Raw genomic sequence first — 16731 nt, 5'->3', positions numbered from 1 at the left:
TCCTACATGAAACCGCTCACAACAAATCTGTGGATTATCTTTAGTAACCGGGTCATGATTTCTGGAAAGAGACGTTGCTGTTGAGTTTTTCAAATGTATTTTTTTGGCGCTTTGAGCCCCACAAGCCGAGCGCCATATAGTCCCATTATATTCAAAAAAAGGCAGACGTCTCTACGGCCAATATCTCCAAAACTCGGCAACTAGATGATTAAATAGCACTACAGGTAAGAGGAACAATATGTATTTTTGATTCTGGGGTGAACTGTCCCTTTGAGTAAAGAGGTAAAAATGAAACACCAAAGTGTGGTTTACATTTTGTATTACCAAGTGCCTTCAATTTCAAGTGTTTCTCAAATGTGAGGATTTTACACACATCATTGTATACTGAATATCTTTGGGTTTTGCACTGTTTGTCAGACAAACAAATCTGAAGATGTCACCTTGGGCTCTGGGAAATTGTGATGGATAGTTTTCATTATTTCATGACATTTACAAGAGAAAAAAAAGTACATGATTTACTGATTAATTGAAAACACAATCAACAAATTAATCACTACTGAAATGAATCATTAGTTGCAGCTCTGAGTGAGAAGATTAGGTATAAGAAGATTAGTGAAAAGAGGAAAAGCGTAGTGTTATTAGAGATAGTGTAGGTAGTGTGGGTTCATGCAGTTTGCCTGTTATTGCTGCCTCGTCCCTGGTTTCTTTAAGTGCAGGGCGAGCCTCAGTGAGGACTCACCTGGACAGGGAGGAGCGGGACGGGGGTCGGCCCCTTCTAGCCCTTCCTCTGGGGGTCAGCGGGATGAAGGCCCGGGACCCCAGGGTACCGTAGCCTCTGTCCATTGTGATCACTGACCCTGCCCTGTGACCCCTGTGACCCCTGTGACCCCTCTGTTGCTGCCCGCCTCCCCTCCTGGGACTGCAGACACACAGAGGGGACAAATGGAGCCGGTCAGGTTGCACAGGCACTGATCTGGGGCTACTCTCAAAATCAAAAGCACCCCACTGAATAAGGGGTGACCCCAGATTCATGCCTGTGAGCAACTTGTACCTGAAGCAGGGATCAGTGAATCACTGAGAAATTAGAGTGTTAGAAAGTCAAAGAAGGTGAAGGAGTGATACAGGAATCAGCATGCAACTAGTATAGACAGATAAAGCAGAGAGACTTTACTGACAGGACTGAAGAGAAATGGTGAGAATTTGATTGGCAGCATGGAGACGGAGGCAGTACCTGATGGATTTGGCCCCCCGGCTGGGCGGCATGATGAAGTCCGGCCTGCTGAAGCCGATGCTGCTGCTGGTTCCTCCGGAGCTGTGCTGCAGACTGGAGGCCTTGGACGACAGAGAGCTGATGTCACCCAGGTCACCAGAGGTCACAGAGCTGCCGGTGCGGCATGGGGAGATGTCGCTGTCCAACACCTGGCAGTCCACCACTGGCTCTTCGCTCTCCTGGTAACATCAAGAAAAAGCAGTGACACTCATTTTTAAATAAAAAAAGATGTAAAAAATGTTTTTTTTAATTCCAAATTGCTACTAAAAGGTGCATAATATCCATGTGTTTTACAATAAATGCTTTAAAACTTACAAAGTGTTAAATATGATTGATTCAACTCTATGGTCATTGAAGAGGATGTACTACCTTCGATAAAAATAGGGTGAACAAAGCCTCCAAAGTAACCATAAATTAGAATCAACTCTCTAAAACAGTTTGAAAAGGTTCACGTTTAATAACTCTTCCAGTCAAAGAGCAGAGAAATGAGAAGTCTCTTGGTTACCTCTGAGACTTTGCGTTCCACCTCTTTGCCGTCCTCATAATACACGTCTGTGATGATCCTTGTGACTGTGGTCCGCACTTCCTGGATGGTTCGCACGTGTCTGCGGTGGGAGGGGCCTGTGGTTCTTCTAAAGGACGGAGACTCTCGTTCACCCTTTAAGACGAAATGCGACGAGTGTCAACTGGACAACATTCAAAGACATAAGCATAATTTTCCTTCTCCATATACACCTGAATCTCCGTACCCTGCCAGCTGGGGAGCGCAGCCCCGGTGCATCGAAGCTGGTCTGCTGGGAGACTGTCCGCTGACGCAGCTGAGACACACAGGACAGAGTGATCAACACCACCACATGTCTTCAGACTACACCTCGACACCCTGTGCTAGCACTTACTAGGTCTCATTTGTTAAAAACAAAGAACCTAAGCAGTTGTTTAAAGTACTGAACACGAGTTTAGTTGTTTGTTTAGATGTGTGCCTCCCACTCAATTTTTAAACAAGTCTGAGATTTACTTATTTAAAAAACAAAATCAACAAAACATATTTAGGACTTTAAGGCTTTTAATTTACATCAAATTATATAAAAAACCTGCGGAAAACTGTGACATAAGGGAGATCTGTGATAGCAGATTGTATTACAACAGGATAAATTTGAATTTGTTAATAATCAAAATGGATTATTAACCTAAAATCATTAAGCGTTGAGCAACTATATCAAGCTCAATATAAAATTCCCTGCAATATAAATATGAATTAAACTGAAACTTAACTTTTATTGAATTTAAGCAGGGACAGTACCATTTTATGTATTGCTGTGGAGATAAAGACGGCACTGTGCCATGTAACATAATATAACATACCATAATAACCATGTTCAGTAACCATTCAGTATGAACATGACAAATTTGCTAAATTCAAATACATCCTCTCCATTGGCATTGTTGCTCCTTTGTGCTGTGGTGAGTGACACCAGATGTGTCCAATAACTGACTAACCTTGTTGGACGGACTGGAGGTGATGATGTTGTCAAAGGTCTGCTGGGAAACCCTCTGTCTGGCATCTGTCCTGACTGGGGTGGGTGGCTCTGGAGCTTCAGGCGGTCCTCGCCTATCTGCGGACTGCTCGGCAGGGCCGGGAGGATCCTTAGGGGTCGCCTGCGGTGTTGCCGACACTTCCTGTTGTGAAGGCTCTGATTGGCTGTTGGGGAGGCTGTTGCATCCCAGCGAGGGCGCCTGGGAGCTCCTCTGTGGTGACGCGAACAGCTCCCCTCTGCAAAGATGTTAAAAGGCACAAATGTGACACAGTGGGACATCTGGCAGAGAGCCCATAAAAATATAGCGTCAATATTAGAATCTACCCAGAATTTCAGAAATCAAAGCCTTTTTTAACAATATGGCCTTTCCTCTGGCACCATCACCAGGCCAAACCTTCAACAGCACAGTTGAAGTCTAAACTTTTTACTGCAGGAAACAAGGGATAAAAGAGAGGATTCAACCGCAGAAGACATTTTGTAAAACGACCTAACTTTGTCAAAGCGGGAGGACAAAACTACACCTCACTGCTCCTCGTGTCCCAAGAGAATATGCACAAAATAACCATCCACCTCCAGACTCCAAAAGTAGGTCTCTCACTCTCTATTTCTTACACACACACACACACACACACACACACACAACACACAGAGTGGTATTCAAAGTAGACCTATTTCTGTCTACTAAAATACATTACAACAGGGGAAAGCTATTCATACTTCCCCAGGTCAAAATGTGAAGCTCCTGCGGGTCAGACAGTGGCGATCTCAAAAGAACACGTACATAAATAAAGTTTAAATTACAAATTACAAGCATCTTTTAGATTGGGGTGGGTTGGTCACCAAAGTCAGAATTTTTCTAATCCTACACATGATGGCGTTAGTTATAAAATCTAAACTGCAAAGCTAACAAAAGTGGACCAGGGGTGTGTGTGTATATATATATATATATATATATATATATATATATATATATATATAGCAGTATATCTGGGTCTAACATTTGGCTGAAATGTAGGTGGAAACAAAGTCTGTGATTTCTGCTCCAGTACAATGCCTTGTTAAGGCAGGATTCAAATGAGAAACTGCAAAGGAACTGGAATGAAAGTTTGGCGGCGGAGCTTTGCCACTGATGTTTTGGCATTTCACATTTTAAACAGTTTTCTACAGGTTTATTGTCGTCACAGTAAAAGAATCACGTCTGGCTCAGGGAGATTACATTCCATATGGCATTACACGAGTAGATACACTCCTGTACTGTGTGCTTACCTGACAGGTGTGGTGTTGCCTCCAGTCTGGCTGTCCTCCTCTGCATCCTGCTGTCTGTGCACCTGCCTGACGCGACTGAACACTGACGGGCTGCTGGGACATGAAACATCAGTGTTACACTCCCGTTTTTACGACCAGCACAAAAACCTCTTGCGAAGTGGTTAAATAACTCATTCAACTGGCAGTGTAAACTCATGTGCCAGGGGTAAAAAAAAACCTGAAGGTGCATTAAACTGCAGCTAACAGGGTCCACAGATGTGCTCCACCGCGGAGTTAAAACTAAGTATTTACACACTCTGTCACTTGCATATGCAGTGAAATGCTAAACTGTGGAGCCAGCTGTGGTGAAGGAGAACAGCGCTGCAACATTAGCAGGCTGAGGTGGACAAAACACAGTCGAGTTCAGTAAATAAAGGATCGGATTTTGATCAGCTTTATTTTAGGTGATACTGATCCATTAAAATACGCCCCGGATCTGCCCCAATACTGATCCTTAGGAGCAGCCCGAGACATCTCTACCTAAAACATATCTTTGGCATTTCTGAACTGGACTTTCATGTTACTCATCAGCCAACATACACACCGACATTGATACATCTGTGATAAGCTCAAGTTGGCCGATAATGTCTGCCGTGCTGATGTATCGGTTGGGCTCTAATAGATTTATGAATTAAAAACATTGCCTCCCACCACTAGAACAGCTGGACCTTGCATTATTTTCTATAATTCTGAGTGCTGAATCAGCTTACAAGACAGTCGAAGACATTTGTAAATATCCCAATACATCGGAGTAATTATGTGTAGAGGCTGAAAATCTGAGTTTTTTGCATAAAGAGTGTGTGCCAGGTTACCTGGTTATAGCCTTGGCAACTGTGGTGACCTTGACCACAGATCCATCCTCTTCTGATAGTGTTGGCTCTGGGGGAAAGAAATGTATTACTGAGAGGGTGATGAGTGCATGCAGCGTCTCCATGGATACGCTTGTCACTCCCAAGAAGATGCATACGCCCAGGGTTGAGCATGAAAGTGTGAGGGAGGAACAGCATACAAACGGCTCATACTCTGCAGGCTGAAGCGCTCCGAGCTGCCCTCTTCGACGGGGGTCACCAGCTTCATCCTCAAACTCAGCTTCCCGTCTCCCTTTTCCGTCGTGTCCTCGCCGCTTTCCCCCGACACAATGTCACTGGCTGCCATTGCATCTGCAGAGACATCACCCACCACGTCTGACTTTTCAGAAAAGGAAGTGATCTCTGGAGGAAAAGAAAAACATTGCAGAAGCTCTGCATCAGATCATGTTATGCTACTTGACATTTAGTAGACAAGTTTTTGTGAAGTTCCAGTTTGTCTGGCACAAGAACCCACCAATGGGAGTGCTGTGTCTCAGCGTCTGCTTCAGCTGGTTGATTAGAGGGGGCGTGGCACCTACAACAGGACCAATCAGCTCCCCTTCTTTAGGAAGTGTGAAGTGGAAGGAAATTTCTGAAGTAGAAAAGCATAACTGGAATCAGATTAGATCCATTTCAGTGCATGGTTCCTGTTAAAGCCAGATATTCTCAAGTCACAATGTCTTTAACTCCTCTGACACTCAGCTATCCCCTCTCACCTATGACCCCCACCTCTAATTTAACTTTGCAGACTAACCTGTACAGAACTTTCACAGAACATTTCAGGGAGGTTAGATGTAATGTCAACAAGCGCCAGTGTTGTAAAGAAATCCCTGTTGAATCCCTGTAATAAGTAGCTTTCAAGGGAGAATCTAACTTGTCGTGTTAGTAAGAAAAGTAGCTCCAGAAATCCACAAAACACCACCAGTAACCATTTTAACAATGTAAACATGTTTAACACTCTAGGATTTCTGTGTATGAAGGTGCTATCACATTTTTTAAAGTGTATATTGTATGCTATAACTGAATGATAATATGTATTTCACACCCTGTTTGTGAGTTGGAATGATGGTGCCACAGTAGCATATGATGGGGTATTGCTCCGTGCTAAAGGATAATACTGGTTTATTACAACTTAGGTTTCATTTTTGGCCATCATTTCTATCAGTAATAATAATAATGATAATAATAATAATAAGTTAGTTGCTGAGATCTGGGAACGTGGCGACATCACTAACAAGAAGTCAGATGGGGCAGGAGCTCCAGGAGTAGACAGATGACCAGACAGGTTTTAAACAAATCCCCAGGACAGCCAAACGTATTTGGAAGAGAAAACAATAGTGAACAGTAAAACTTTGATCTATACTTGGACATATGGTACTTGCCCTAGTTGTGCGCAGTTTTCCTGTGCAACAATGGATTATTACATATTACATTTCAGGGGCGCTCACTTTATGTTCCAAATAAAGTGGTTTAGATAATTTACAGAAACTGTGGTTTTAGCAATGTCACCGTATTCCCAGATCTCAGGAATTACTCTGGTGAGTTCAATGTTGAAATGAATGCTCTAAACCAGTGGTTCCCAACCTTTTATCACACTTGGCTGACTGTGAGATGCAGTATATCTGTGCCCAGCTTACCTCCTGAGCTATCGCTCAGGCTCTTGTCTTTGAGCCCCTCTGGTTCAGGCTCCGTCCCCTCAGTCTGGGAGAGCCTATCAGGAGCCACGTGCACCTTCTTTGTCTGTGCCTGGGACTGATGGCCATTAGTGGAGATGGACACTTTGCCTCCGATTGGCTGGGAACTGTTGGTCTTTGACTGTGGCGTCACGTCTTTCTGTAGAATCTGGGAGTCTCTCTCGCTGTCTGTAACAACGATGACACTGTCCTCACCTCTGTCTTCACTCTCCTCCTCCATGGGCTCAGGACACAACAGCTGGCTCTGAGAGAGAACCAGAGCCATTCCTGAGGCCCCGCCTCCCACAGTGCTCTGCTCCTCCTCCATCACCACATCCTCTTCTTCTCCCTGCTCACGCTTATCCACCATGTCTTTGACTGTTTGACTGTTACCAGCTGTTCCGCACTTCTGTGACAATGATTCTGCAGACTGACTCTTTGCAGTTCCTCCTCCTCTCAAGTCTACAGAGCCCTTCACCGCATCTACAACAGATGTCTGAGAGATCGTAGACTGCGAGGGCAAACTGCAGGGTGTAGTGTCTGAGGGAGTCTCCGGCACACAGCTGTTAACAGTCAGATCAGTGGAATCAAACTTTGGTTGAGAGCAGGATACCACATCAGCAGAGCTCGTCTCTTTGCTGGCACTCTTGCTGTCTATTACATTAACATTTTGTACATTCAAAGAAGCTGCTGTCTTTTTGTGCATGTCAGACTTTTGCGACAGATTGGACTTGGACTGCTCGTTCTTGGCAAAGTCGCTGCGATGGTTTGGTGATTCAGCAGACGTGGAAGCTTTGGAACTGGTAGCAGTTTGGGACTCTGAAGGGACGCCGTTGCTCTCGCTCCTCTGATCGCAGCGTGAAATCACAGAGTCGCTGGTGTCGACACCGGGCGGCTTTTCCAGTTCCTCTATCTGCGTGGCCTGGCTGTCGTCCTCAGTATGTTCTGAGGTCTGGTGAGCTGGGCTACTGCTCTCCGTGTTCAGAGAGAGCTGCAAAGGCAAAGTGAAAGGAGCTGACTCCAGACGTTGAGACTGTGTCTCGGGAGGCAATGATGCCGTCTTCTTATCAGACTGTTGTGTTGCCTCTTGGCTCTGCGTTGGGACGAACGCGTCCTGAGAAAACAGAAAAGCACACACAAAAAAGAAATCATGAACTGGGTCTGCAACTAAGGGTTATTTTCATTATCGATTAACCTGTTCATTTATTTATTTATTTTTACAATTAACTGATTAATCGCTTGCCAAAAACATATTAGAAAATAGTGAAAAATGCCCCTCACTATTTCCCAGAGCCCAAAGTGATATCTTTAAATAACTTGTTTGGACCAACCAACAGTCCAAAATATCAATCAGAGAGAAGCAGAAAATGCTCATATTTTGAGAAGCTGTAACCAGCGAATGTGCATAATTTTTCCTGGATAAATGACTTAAAATATTTAGCATTTTCAAAATTGTTGACAATTAATTATCTGTTGATATGTTGCATCCCTATTATAAAGTCAAAAATAAACAAATTTGTGCTGAAACGATAACCGATTAAGCAATTAGGCGATCGACAGGTAGTGAATCAAAAGCAATTTATCATTTATCAAGAAAGACAAACGTTCTCTGATTCCAGTTTGGCAAACGTGAGGTCTCACATTGTTAACTGAATGTCTTTGGTTTTTAGACTGTTGGTCGGACAAAACAAGACATTTGAAGACATCAACTGAGAAATGGTAACAGGCAATTTTCTCTTTTTTCTGATTTTACTCAACAATTAATTGATTACTTTTAAATTCAGCTATGGGTAAGTCAATCATGAAAAAAGTGTGTTGTAGTCCTAAAACAAAATAAGTAAATGAATGGGCTAATTGATTAAAATGAAAAAATGTACATACGTGAGAGAACTCTGGCTGGGAGGGTAAAGAGAGAGTTCGCTCTAACACAAAACTAGGGGAATTCTGGGATATAGGAGTAGAGGCAGATGGGTGTGGCTTAGAGGTGGCCTCCGTTTCCATTGGCTCTTCCTTTTCCCCTGCTCGGTCTTCTGGGGGCAGTGAAGTATCCATCGCTTCATCAGCACCTAACAAAGCAAACAAATGTTTAGCTCTATTTACCAGCTGACTTGCTCCCTCAATTTAAATTCAGTCATTAAAGTAGGTTAAGTCATTTACTGTGTTCATTCTCTGGCCCGGTTGGTGAGCTGGGAACAATCAAAGGGGTGTGGGTGAAGTTGTCTGGGGTGGGGGCAACATAGTCAACAGAGCTCCTAGCAAAAAAAAGGCAAAGAGAGCAGGATATCAGGTCATTTTCTAGGTTGTGTTTGTGCAGAGAAAGGATAACTCAATATGAGAGGACACTAGGGACTTACTGGGACAGACTTTGCTGCACCAGTGTTCCCTGTCCAGACAGATGCAGCAGTCGCAGGGTGTGGGCCGGTGTCGGGGTGGGGTGACCCTGCTGCTCCGGCTCAGACACTGTGCTGTCTACTGCAGCACCTGAGAGGAGCACAAAGGTAACATATGAGACAGAGGAAGCGACAGCTGACCAACTATTGTCCTAACTTGTATAAACCATTTCCTATTTGACTGTACCTGGCTGTGAAACAGAAAGAATTGATAACCTGCACTGAGCTACAGTCAGCCAGTTTTCTGCTTTTCATACTTGGCGCGGCAGCCGGGGGATCAACATATGTAATAGACCTCGGAGTCCTGCCTATTACCTCACGGTTTGGGAGGGGCGAGAGAATTAGGCTGAACTGAATTTACAAATCCAAGCAAACACATACAAAAGCTTTTTGAGCAGAAAAAGCAGTTTTTATACACAAGTTGTGTTTTGTTGGAAAAAAGGAATCTATGTGATTATGTGTACAGCGCAAAAAAAAAAAAAAAAAGTGTGGAGTTCCTCTTTAAGTACTCATGTGTGCTACATACGCATGTATTTACTTGTCTTGTCAGTGTCGAATAGGTCCTCCTGTGAGGACAGGATCTCACAGTCCTGCTGGTCCTGCTCACCAGAGGCCTGGAGGCCCTGTGAGTGCAGCAGAGCCTGGACACTCAGCTGCCTGCCCGACTGACCCGGAGACTCCAAAGAGCTGCTGGAGCTCACTTCAGATCTGGAGGAGGAAAGAAAAATTACTGCTCGTACCAGACGAGTATGTGCACTCTGATGAATGTAGAATTTAAACTCCACATGGAGCTGTACCTCACTGCTTTGTGGTCCTGACTCTCAGAAGTCATGGGGCTGATTTTCTGCTCTGCTGGTGATGAAAAGAAGGTATAAGTTAGACTGAATCTTTAAAACATTTGATGTCAGTATGAATGACCTGGGATTAGGAATTTATTTCTGCTCTAACCCACACACACTGGCCATGTATGCATTTCACCATCACAGTACAAGGTAAGTCATGAGTGGTTCCCGTGGAGCAGGTTGCCTCAGAAATGGACATTTTAACCCTTTATACTTCATCTATGCAGCTTGAGCTGATTAAATAGTTACCAAGAGCTAAAAAGCCACGTGTAAATGCAACCAAGATGCACTGGAGCTACAGAAGAGTGACAAATTAAAGGAAATACCAACATAAAGTAACTTAGTAAGGTGTTTTTACACCACAAGCCTCCAAAACATCTTCAGTGCTCCTTGTCACAGTTTCTCCGAGTCTCTGAACTCTAATAGAGGGACAAACACCATTATTCTAAAAGATATTCCCTCAGTTGGGTTTTTTAATGATGGTGGTGGAGAGCATCGTCTAACATGTTGCTCCAAAGTCTCCCATAATTGTACATTTGGGTTGAAATGTACAATTTGGGTCACATTTCAAATTTGGGTTGAAATGTGACTGTGTAGGGTTCTGCATGGAAGCATCTGCATTTGTTGCGTTTCTCTACATTTATTCAGTTTTTTCCTTTTAGTTTTCACCTGTCAGTAGATTCAAATTGAATTTCTTAAATTACCCAGTTACAAGGCCTGACTGCAGCCTTTCAAATGTGGAAATCATTCAAGATGTTCAGGTCACGTTCTCTGCGTCAATTCAAAGGAGATTAGAGGCGTAAATAACAATGAAATACAAAAAGGAGTAAAAAAAAATAATCACAGCATCTATAAATAAAAGTGTTAATACCTAATTTGGTGCGTCTCTCGCTGTCTGGCTGAGGTACAATGTCTTCTTCTTCCTCCTGACTGTTCACTTCACCACGCAGATCCTGACTCTGAGAAAGCTCGAGAAAACCAAACTGAGAGGTTCCCTCTGAAACACAGACATACAGGTGTCATTACAATTAATAACACGTGCGGTAATATGTCATTCTTAAAAAGTACTATCCTGGACGTGGATGTTATTCTTCCTCAATATGTGAGAAGAGCTCCTACCCTCAGACTGAATGCAGTGTGTGGTAGAATCAGCTCCAGACTCCATATCAGTGTCCTCTGGTGCACACCTGAAAGAATAGGAGCCAGAGTGAAAACACTGTGTCATTGTCTAACCCTGAGCATCATCTATCAGCAAAAATGTCTGGTCCCCACATACTTTTTCTTGTTTGGAGGAGGGCAAATGTTTATAACTTGACTTTCCTCCTGGAATGCTGAACTGGGGTTGGCTGCCATGAGAATGCCTAAATATAGAAAAAAGCATTATTTTTTGTTTTTTAAACAGGATAAGTGATATATATATGTACTTGCCGTATCCATGTTGTTAGAAAGTACTGACCGGGTTCAGCCTGGCTGTTACTCTGGGAGCTCTCTGATTGGCTGTCAGTCTGAGAGTATCTGTTTCCTAGCGGGGAGGATATCAGTTCCTGGAAAGGGAAAAATCTTCACTAGTTTCACAAAGTAAAGAGGAAAAGTTAAAATTTTGAGGCGGTGGTGAGCAGCAAGGTATGCCTGTCTGTTATCTATCTTATTAAAGCCATACAGCTAATAATGAATGGCAGTGGTTCACACTGATTTAAGGGTGCTTTGTCTCAGTCACTATACTCCAGTCTGCTTTGCTGAAGTTCACAACCAAAATACTATGAAAGATTTTGTCATGTTGACAGAAAATGAGATCAAAATTAAAAAATAATTCACTTTACTTCTTAGAGCGTCCCTTAACGGGCGGTTACTCTTTAGCGACCCGCTAGACTCCCGCTGCAGAGTCATGAAGGGGACGTCGTTTTCCCCTCAAGCACACCGACAGTAGGCCGGTGTTTCTATTGTAGTAAAAGAAAAGGTACGGGAGCTGGTATATATATTAACTGTCCTTTTATTCCAAATGTTGTAAAGAAAGCAATGGAAGTACATATAATAAAGAGGAGGGGAGTGGATGAACCCAGTTAAAGAGTAACCGCCCATAAGGGACGCTCTAAGAAGTAAAGCGAACGCGCCCGCGACAAGGCAGGGATCATTTCATTGGTCAACACTACACCTAGCATTCTATTGGTTGGGGAGTTTTGACAGGGATATTGTATAAAAGAGCAGAGGAGAAATCTGAAAGCAGACGTTTCACGAGCGCACAGAAGCAGCCAGAGTGCGAGGAGAAGGGCTGAAGCTGGAGCGCAGAAATGATTTATCTGAGTGCAAGCACACAGTTTGTGCAGAAGCAGAGCAAATCTAAGCACAAGCAGGGGCTATTTGAGTGCGAGGGCAGGGTTTTGAGGGACAGCATTTACAAAATCTGAACGTGAAATCAATGAGTCATGCTCTCCAATTGAAAGACCACGCTCTTGAATAAAGATAGGAAAAAAGCCCCATAGATGTGGCCATCTGTGGACAGGTTGTGTGCAGGATGGAGTTGGAAAACCCAAAATATACTTGCGGTAAAGTGTCAACAAGCTGGCTGGCCAGCAGTTGTGAAATGTAACTAAGTACTTTTACTCAAGTACTGTACTTGAGTAAAATTTAGAGGTACTAATCAGGGTTCAACAATAAGGATTGTCCGGGGCAAGTAAAATGCCACGTTGGGCTAGTAATTCTAGCAACTCACTTGCCCGAATTAAACACATTGTTTTTCCCGGAGCTGAAGAAGGAAGTAGCTAAGGAGTGAGCATGGATGTAATATTTAGAAATGGACACCAGCCTATTCATTCCAATGAGAATTGCACAACTGGCGAATAAGCCACTAAAGTTTTCTAGCTTCCGGGTTTACTTCCGGGGTATGCAGCCCACTGAATATGCGTAGTAGTGTTTCTCCCGCTGGTCCCGCCCATCGCTTTTCTGGCTCAAGGAAAGTTTTACTGATATTAAACCTCCATGGATCAAAAAATAAAATCATAATAGAAAGAGTCATAATTGACCTTGTTTACAGTTCGAGGTGTCCTGTCAACAGTCTCTTTTTTCCCCGTTGCAATACCGCGAACGGCCACTGGGGAAACAAGGCTGAGCGGCGGCAGGACGCTGCATCCCGCGTCTCTGTTGACAGTTGCACATGCGCAGTACTGATTCGCCAGAAAATGGCGGCGGGTAAAGACGAAGTTTACGAGCTGAAGGCTTGAAGCGCAAGCGGGCATTTAAATTATCCAGGCAACAGGAGTTTAGTGTAGGGGCACGTAAAAAAATTGACTTCGGGCAAGTAGATTTCTGACCCACTTGCCGTGAAAATAAACATTAACGTTGAACCTTGCTTATACTTGAGTATTACTGTTTTATGCTACTTTACACTTATACTCCACTACATTTATTTGACAGCTATAGTTATTTTTTTCCCCCAGATTAAAAAAAAAAAAATCACACACAATTAACTTAGCTTATAACAATTAGAAAAGTTTAAATTATCCCCATCTTAAAATTGAGTAAAATGCTGCTTATACAATAATGCATCAGTATTGATATCCTCATTATATTATATATATATATAATATAATAACAATAACGGGCTAGTTTTCTGCATAATGAATACTTTCGATACTTTAAGAACATTTTGCTGATAAGTCAAATTTGGCTGCAGGATTTTTACTTGTACTGATGTATTTTTACACTGTGCTATCGATACTTCTACTTAAATAAAGGATCTCCTCTTCCCCTGCTGGCCAGTGTAGTTGTTTGTCTTGCGCCCTACATACAGTACTTAAAACAGTCTCACCCGTGGTAAACCTCCTTCATCATCGCTGCAGCAGAAACTATAAACTAGCCTCGGATGTTTGTTACTAGCTAAGATCAGCTTGCAGCTTACCAGAACAGGGCTGCGGGCGGTGGGCTGCAGACTGGACAGGCGGCGGGCCAGCAGGGCTCGGTAGCTGCTCTCAGGGTCGTCCTCCAGGGCGACGCTGTCCGGCTGGGAGTCCTCCACGATCAGACACGGGTTCTCGGGCTGAGGCAGGCTGGAGTCCAGTTCACTTGCACCGGGATCCATGAGGTCAGGCCGAGGACAGGAGACCGGCTGTTGTTAGCTAGCCAAGCAGCAGTAAAACAACGAAGGCAGGCATGTGAGTCTAGAGCCGGTTATTGTTACCTGAAACTAGCCGGTGCTAGCATGTTAGCTAAAGTTGAAGGCTAGTAGCTAATGCTCCGCCCAACAACAAAGCTTGTGGTTGCTGCCCAGTCATTGTGCTTCCCCGAAGACAACATCAGCACACATCTGGAGCCGTGTAGCTTAACTGATAAGTTAGCAAAGTATTAATTCATATATTTATTTATCCAACTTATTGGTTATTTTCTTCAGAAAACAAACACACCCACTCCAGCTCAGCTCCGCTCCTCCCGGCAAAACTTGCCAGACGCAATGTCATTGGTCCGGTTGGCGCGATGACGTCACATGACGTTGGTATTAGTTTTATGGTTGTAGGATTTTTAATTTTTTTAATTTTTTTATTTATTTGGTACATGTTTTTTCTTTACAATTATTACTAACTACTTATTAGTTATTACTTATTCATATATTTTATATAATTTTGAATGACGAATTCACCTTCTTATAGCGGCTGAATGATGTTCATTGGCACATTTGAAAAAAAAGGTTCACTATTTATTGTATTTTATAATATTTTTGCTTTTTAATTTAATTAAATATCAGTATATTGTCATTTTATACACTGTGTGCATCATTAATGCCTCCTGATACTTTCAGCAACAACACTTATTGTAATTTGAAATAAATTAAACAAACTGCAAATTGATCTTTTATTTCCATCATGTAATATGTCATACTCTGTAATCCTTTTTTAACATTGTGTTTTGTCCTTTTGCATCTACAGTATTAATACCCTCTTGACTATTGGTATTTTCTTGTATTTTCATGTTATACTATAGCCTACTACTACTAATATTACACTGCGTAATGATAAATCATGTGAAAGAGGGAAATCTAGGCCATTGCGTCCCACAGTGGGATCTCAGAGACCTTCAGAGGTCCTTGAGGGGCTTTCAGGGACTCCAGCAAAATGAGATATAGGTTAACTTTCACAATCATTTCCCTCAGCTAAGAGTCACTGAGTTTTCAATGTGTTTTTCCGCAGGTTTTTGCATATACCCAGCTATCTGAAGATGAAACTTGGAACATAGTCTGACTGCATGGGGATTTAAGGCGTAATGAATGTGCATCTGGGCCATTTTTGATATGAAATACTTGAAGAATACAAACACTGAATTACCAGTTTACAGCGGTACAGTGCTGTAGAAGACCCTCTTCTTCGCTTCTAGAAAGTGGGATATGTGTGTTGAAGTCATAACAGATATAAATCTCTATCAGTACCTGTGACTGGTGATTTTAAAAGATTAAAATTGCAAACAAGCACAGGTTAGAGTCGTGCATTTTGTAATGAGCTTTTAATGGTGTGCAGCTCACAGTTTTGAAGACTAACAGGCGGCCTTTCAAATATTAACATCACTTTGTCATCATCATTTGACAGCCTCAGTTTCCATGGAGACACCACATTTCCTGTAACACTGCAGTCTTTGCAAATGTAGATCACAGAGAAATTGGCAGAGAAAGTATAAAGCAGCAATCACTTGACTGTTTGAGGCTGCCGGGAAAGTGAGTTGCTAAGTCCTCAAAATGAACTGAAACCTGGCTGAACTAAGTCACACCGATACTTTGTTGGAAAAGAGCATCACATGTTGTTTCCTCACCTCAGAAGCACCTTCTTCAAGAGTCGAGAAGACCCTGAATGAGAGTCATCACAGGCACGAATGCTTTTAACTTACCAGTAAAGACCTACAATTACCTTTGAATTCATTTTAGAAGGGCTTTAAAGGGATGCTATCAAATGATGTCCCCTGAGAAATATCATATCCACTGTGATGATACCACAAGAGATTAAATAGCTACCATGCAGCAGGATATGGTCATTTTAATTCACTACAGACAGACTATGACTTCATTTAGCAACATTATAGTGATTTTTCAGAGGGGTAGAGATTGCACTTATCTGCAGGTTTCTGCAGAATCCAATTGTGAATGATTTCAGCACACGGAGCCTCATCTCTGTGCAGCCAGTGTTTGAGTTTTAAGCCTCCGGGTCTTATTCTGCTCTGCTCCAAGTCAGCTGAAGGTTGCATCCTGCCAGACAGCAGCGATGGGCCCGGCCACAGCTCTGCTTTTACAGGAAAGCAGCAGCAGCAGCAGCCTATTATTACACTGCCCGGCATTTTAATTTGAGAACACTGAGGAGGAGACACCCTGCGAACAATGCCATAATGAATAACTGCTTCTGCTAAATGATGTGCAGCTCACACTGGTTCCATTCCTGACAAGATAAGGAAATATCATTTTCAGCCCCAGTTGGAAGCAGGTGGGCATCAGCCTCCTGCAGCCAATCTCACCGGCTGGCACCGCAAAGTTCAGCGTTACGTCGTCATTTCTGCAGGTCGGACTGACACCCACATTAAGAAATGCGCAGCCACTACCCAAAATGTCTAATCTTAGCCACCTCTGCTGGAGCTGACAGACACCGAAACGCACACTGGAAGCATATGCCGCTACGCGTCCTCATCCCCATCACCGTTTACTGTTATTTCACCGCAAAGCAAAAGAAACATAAAGAGCTTTAGCCTACCTTCGAAATCAATATGTCAGCTCTGGGGCTTTTCCAATTTGTTTCACTGTCCCGTTGGTTGCAATAATAACGCGTCCAACATCGCTCAGTGCTTCCTTGCCTCTGTTTTGCTGAGAGTCAGGGTGTGGAATACACACGCATGACACGTAAAG

The 16731-nt window shown here is 43.1% G+C and overlaps 1 protein-coding gene across 13 annotated transcripts in view; it reads right to left on the bottom strand.

Annotated features, from left to right (window-relative positions):
- The window catches only part of tp53bp1 (tumor protein p53 binding protein, 1), a 22865-nt gene extending 6134 nt beyond the window's left edge, over positions 1-16731 (bottom strand). The window contains exons 1-21 of one of the 13 annotated variants that reach the window (XM_044175616.1): positions 16580-16731; positions 13759-13975; positions 11320-11407; positions 11140-11224; positions 10983-11050; positions 10735-10860; positions 9819-9873; positions 9548-9729; positions 8986-9112; positions 8789-8883; positions 8513-8697; positions 6596-7745; positions 5434-5550; positions 5133-5321; positions 4923-4989; positions 4072-4164; positions 2768-3041; positions 2020-2088; positions 1776-1928; positions 1232-1449; positions 740-919 (exon numbers count right to left, since the gene is read on the bottom strand). In XM_044175616.1, coding sequence (XP_044031551.1) covers positions 740-919; positions 1232-1449; positions 1776-1928; positions 2020-2088; positions 2768-3041; positions 4072-4164; positions 4923-4989; positions 5133-5321; positions 5434-5550; positions 6596-7745; positions 8513-8697; positions 8789-8883; positions 8986-9112; positions 9548-9729; positions 9819-9873; positions 10735-10860; positions 10983-11050; positions 11140-11224; positions 11320-11407; positions 13759-13938 — 3701 coding nt within the window. In that variant the 5' untranslated portion in view covers positions 13939-13975; positions 16580-16731. Of the gene's footprint in view, positions 1-739; positions 920-1231; positions 1450-1775; positions 1929-2019; positions 2089-2767; positions 3042-4071; positions 4165-4922; positions 4990-5132; positions 5322-5433; positions 5551-6595; positions 7746-8512; positions 8698-8788; positions 8884-8985; positions 9113-9547; positions 9730-9818; positions 9874-10734; positions 10861-10982; positions 11051-11139; positions 11225-11319; positions 11408-13758; positions 16508-16579 lie in introns of those variants that run through there. The other 12 variants (XM_044175705.1, XM_044175462.1, XM_044175548.1 and 9 more) reach the window with 12 other exon arrangements.

This window comes from Siniperca chuatsi, linkage group LG1 (assembly GCF_020085105.1).
Source record: "Siniperca chuatsi isolate FFG_IHB_CAS linkage group LG1, ASM2008510v1, whole genome shotgun sequence".
Taxonomy (NCBI): domain Eukaryota; kingdom Metazoa; phylum Chordata; class Actinopteri; order Centrarchiformes; family Sinipercidae; genus Siniperca; species Siniperca chuatsi.
The sequence above is the reverse complement of the archived record's forward strand: the minus strand, read 5'-3'. Positions and strand labels throughout refer to the sequence as shown.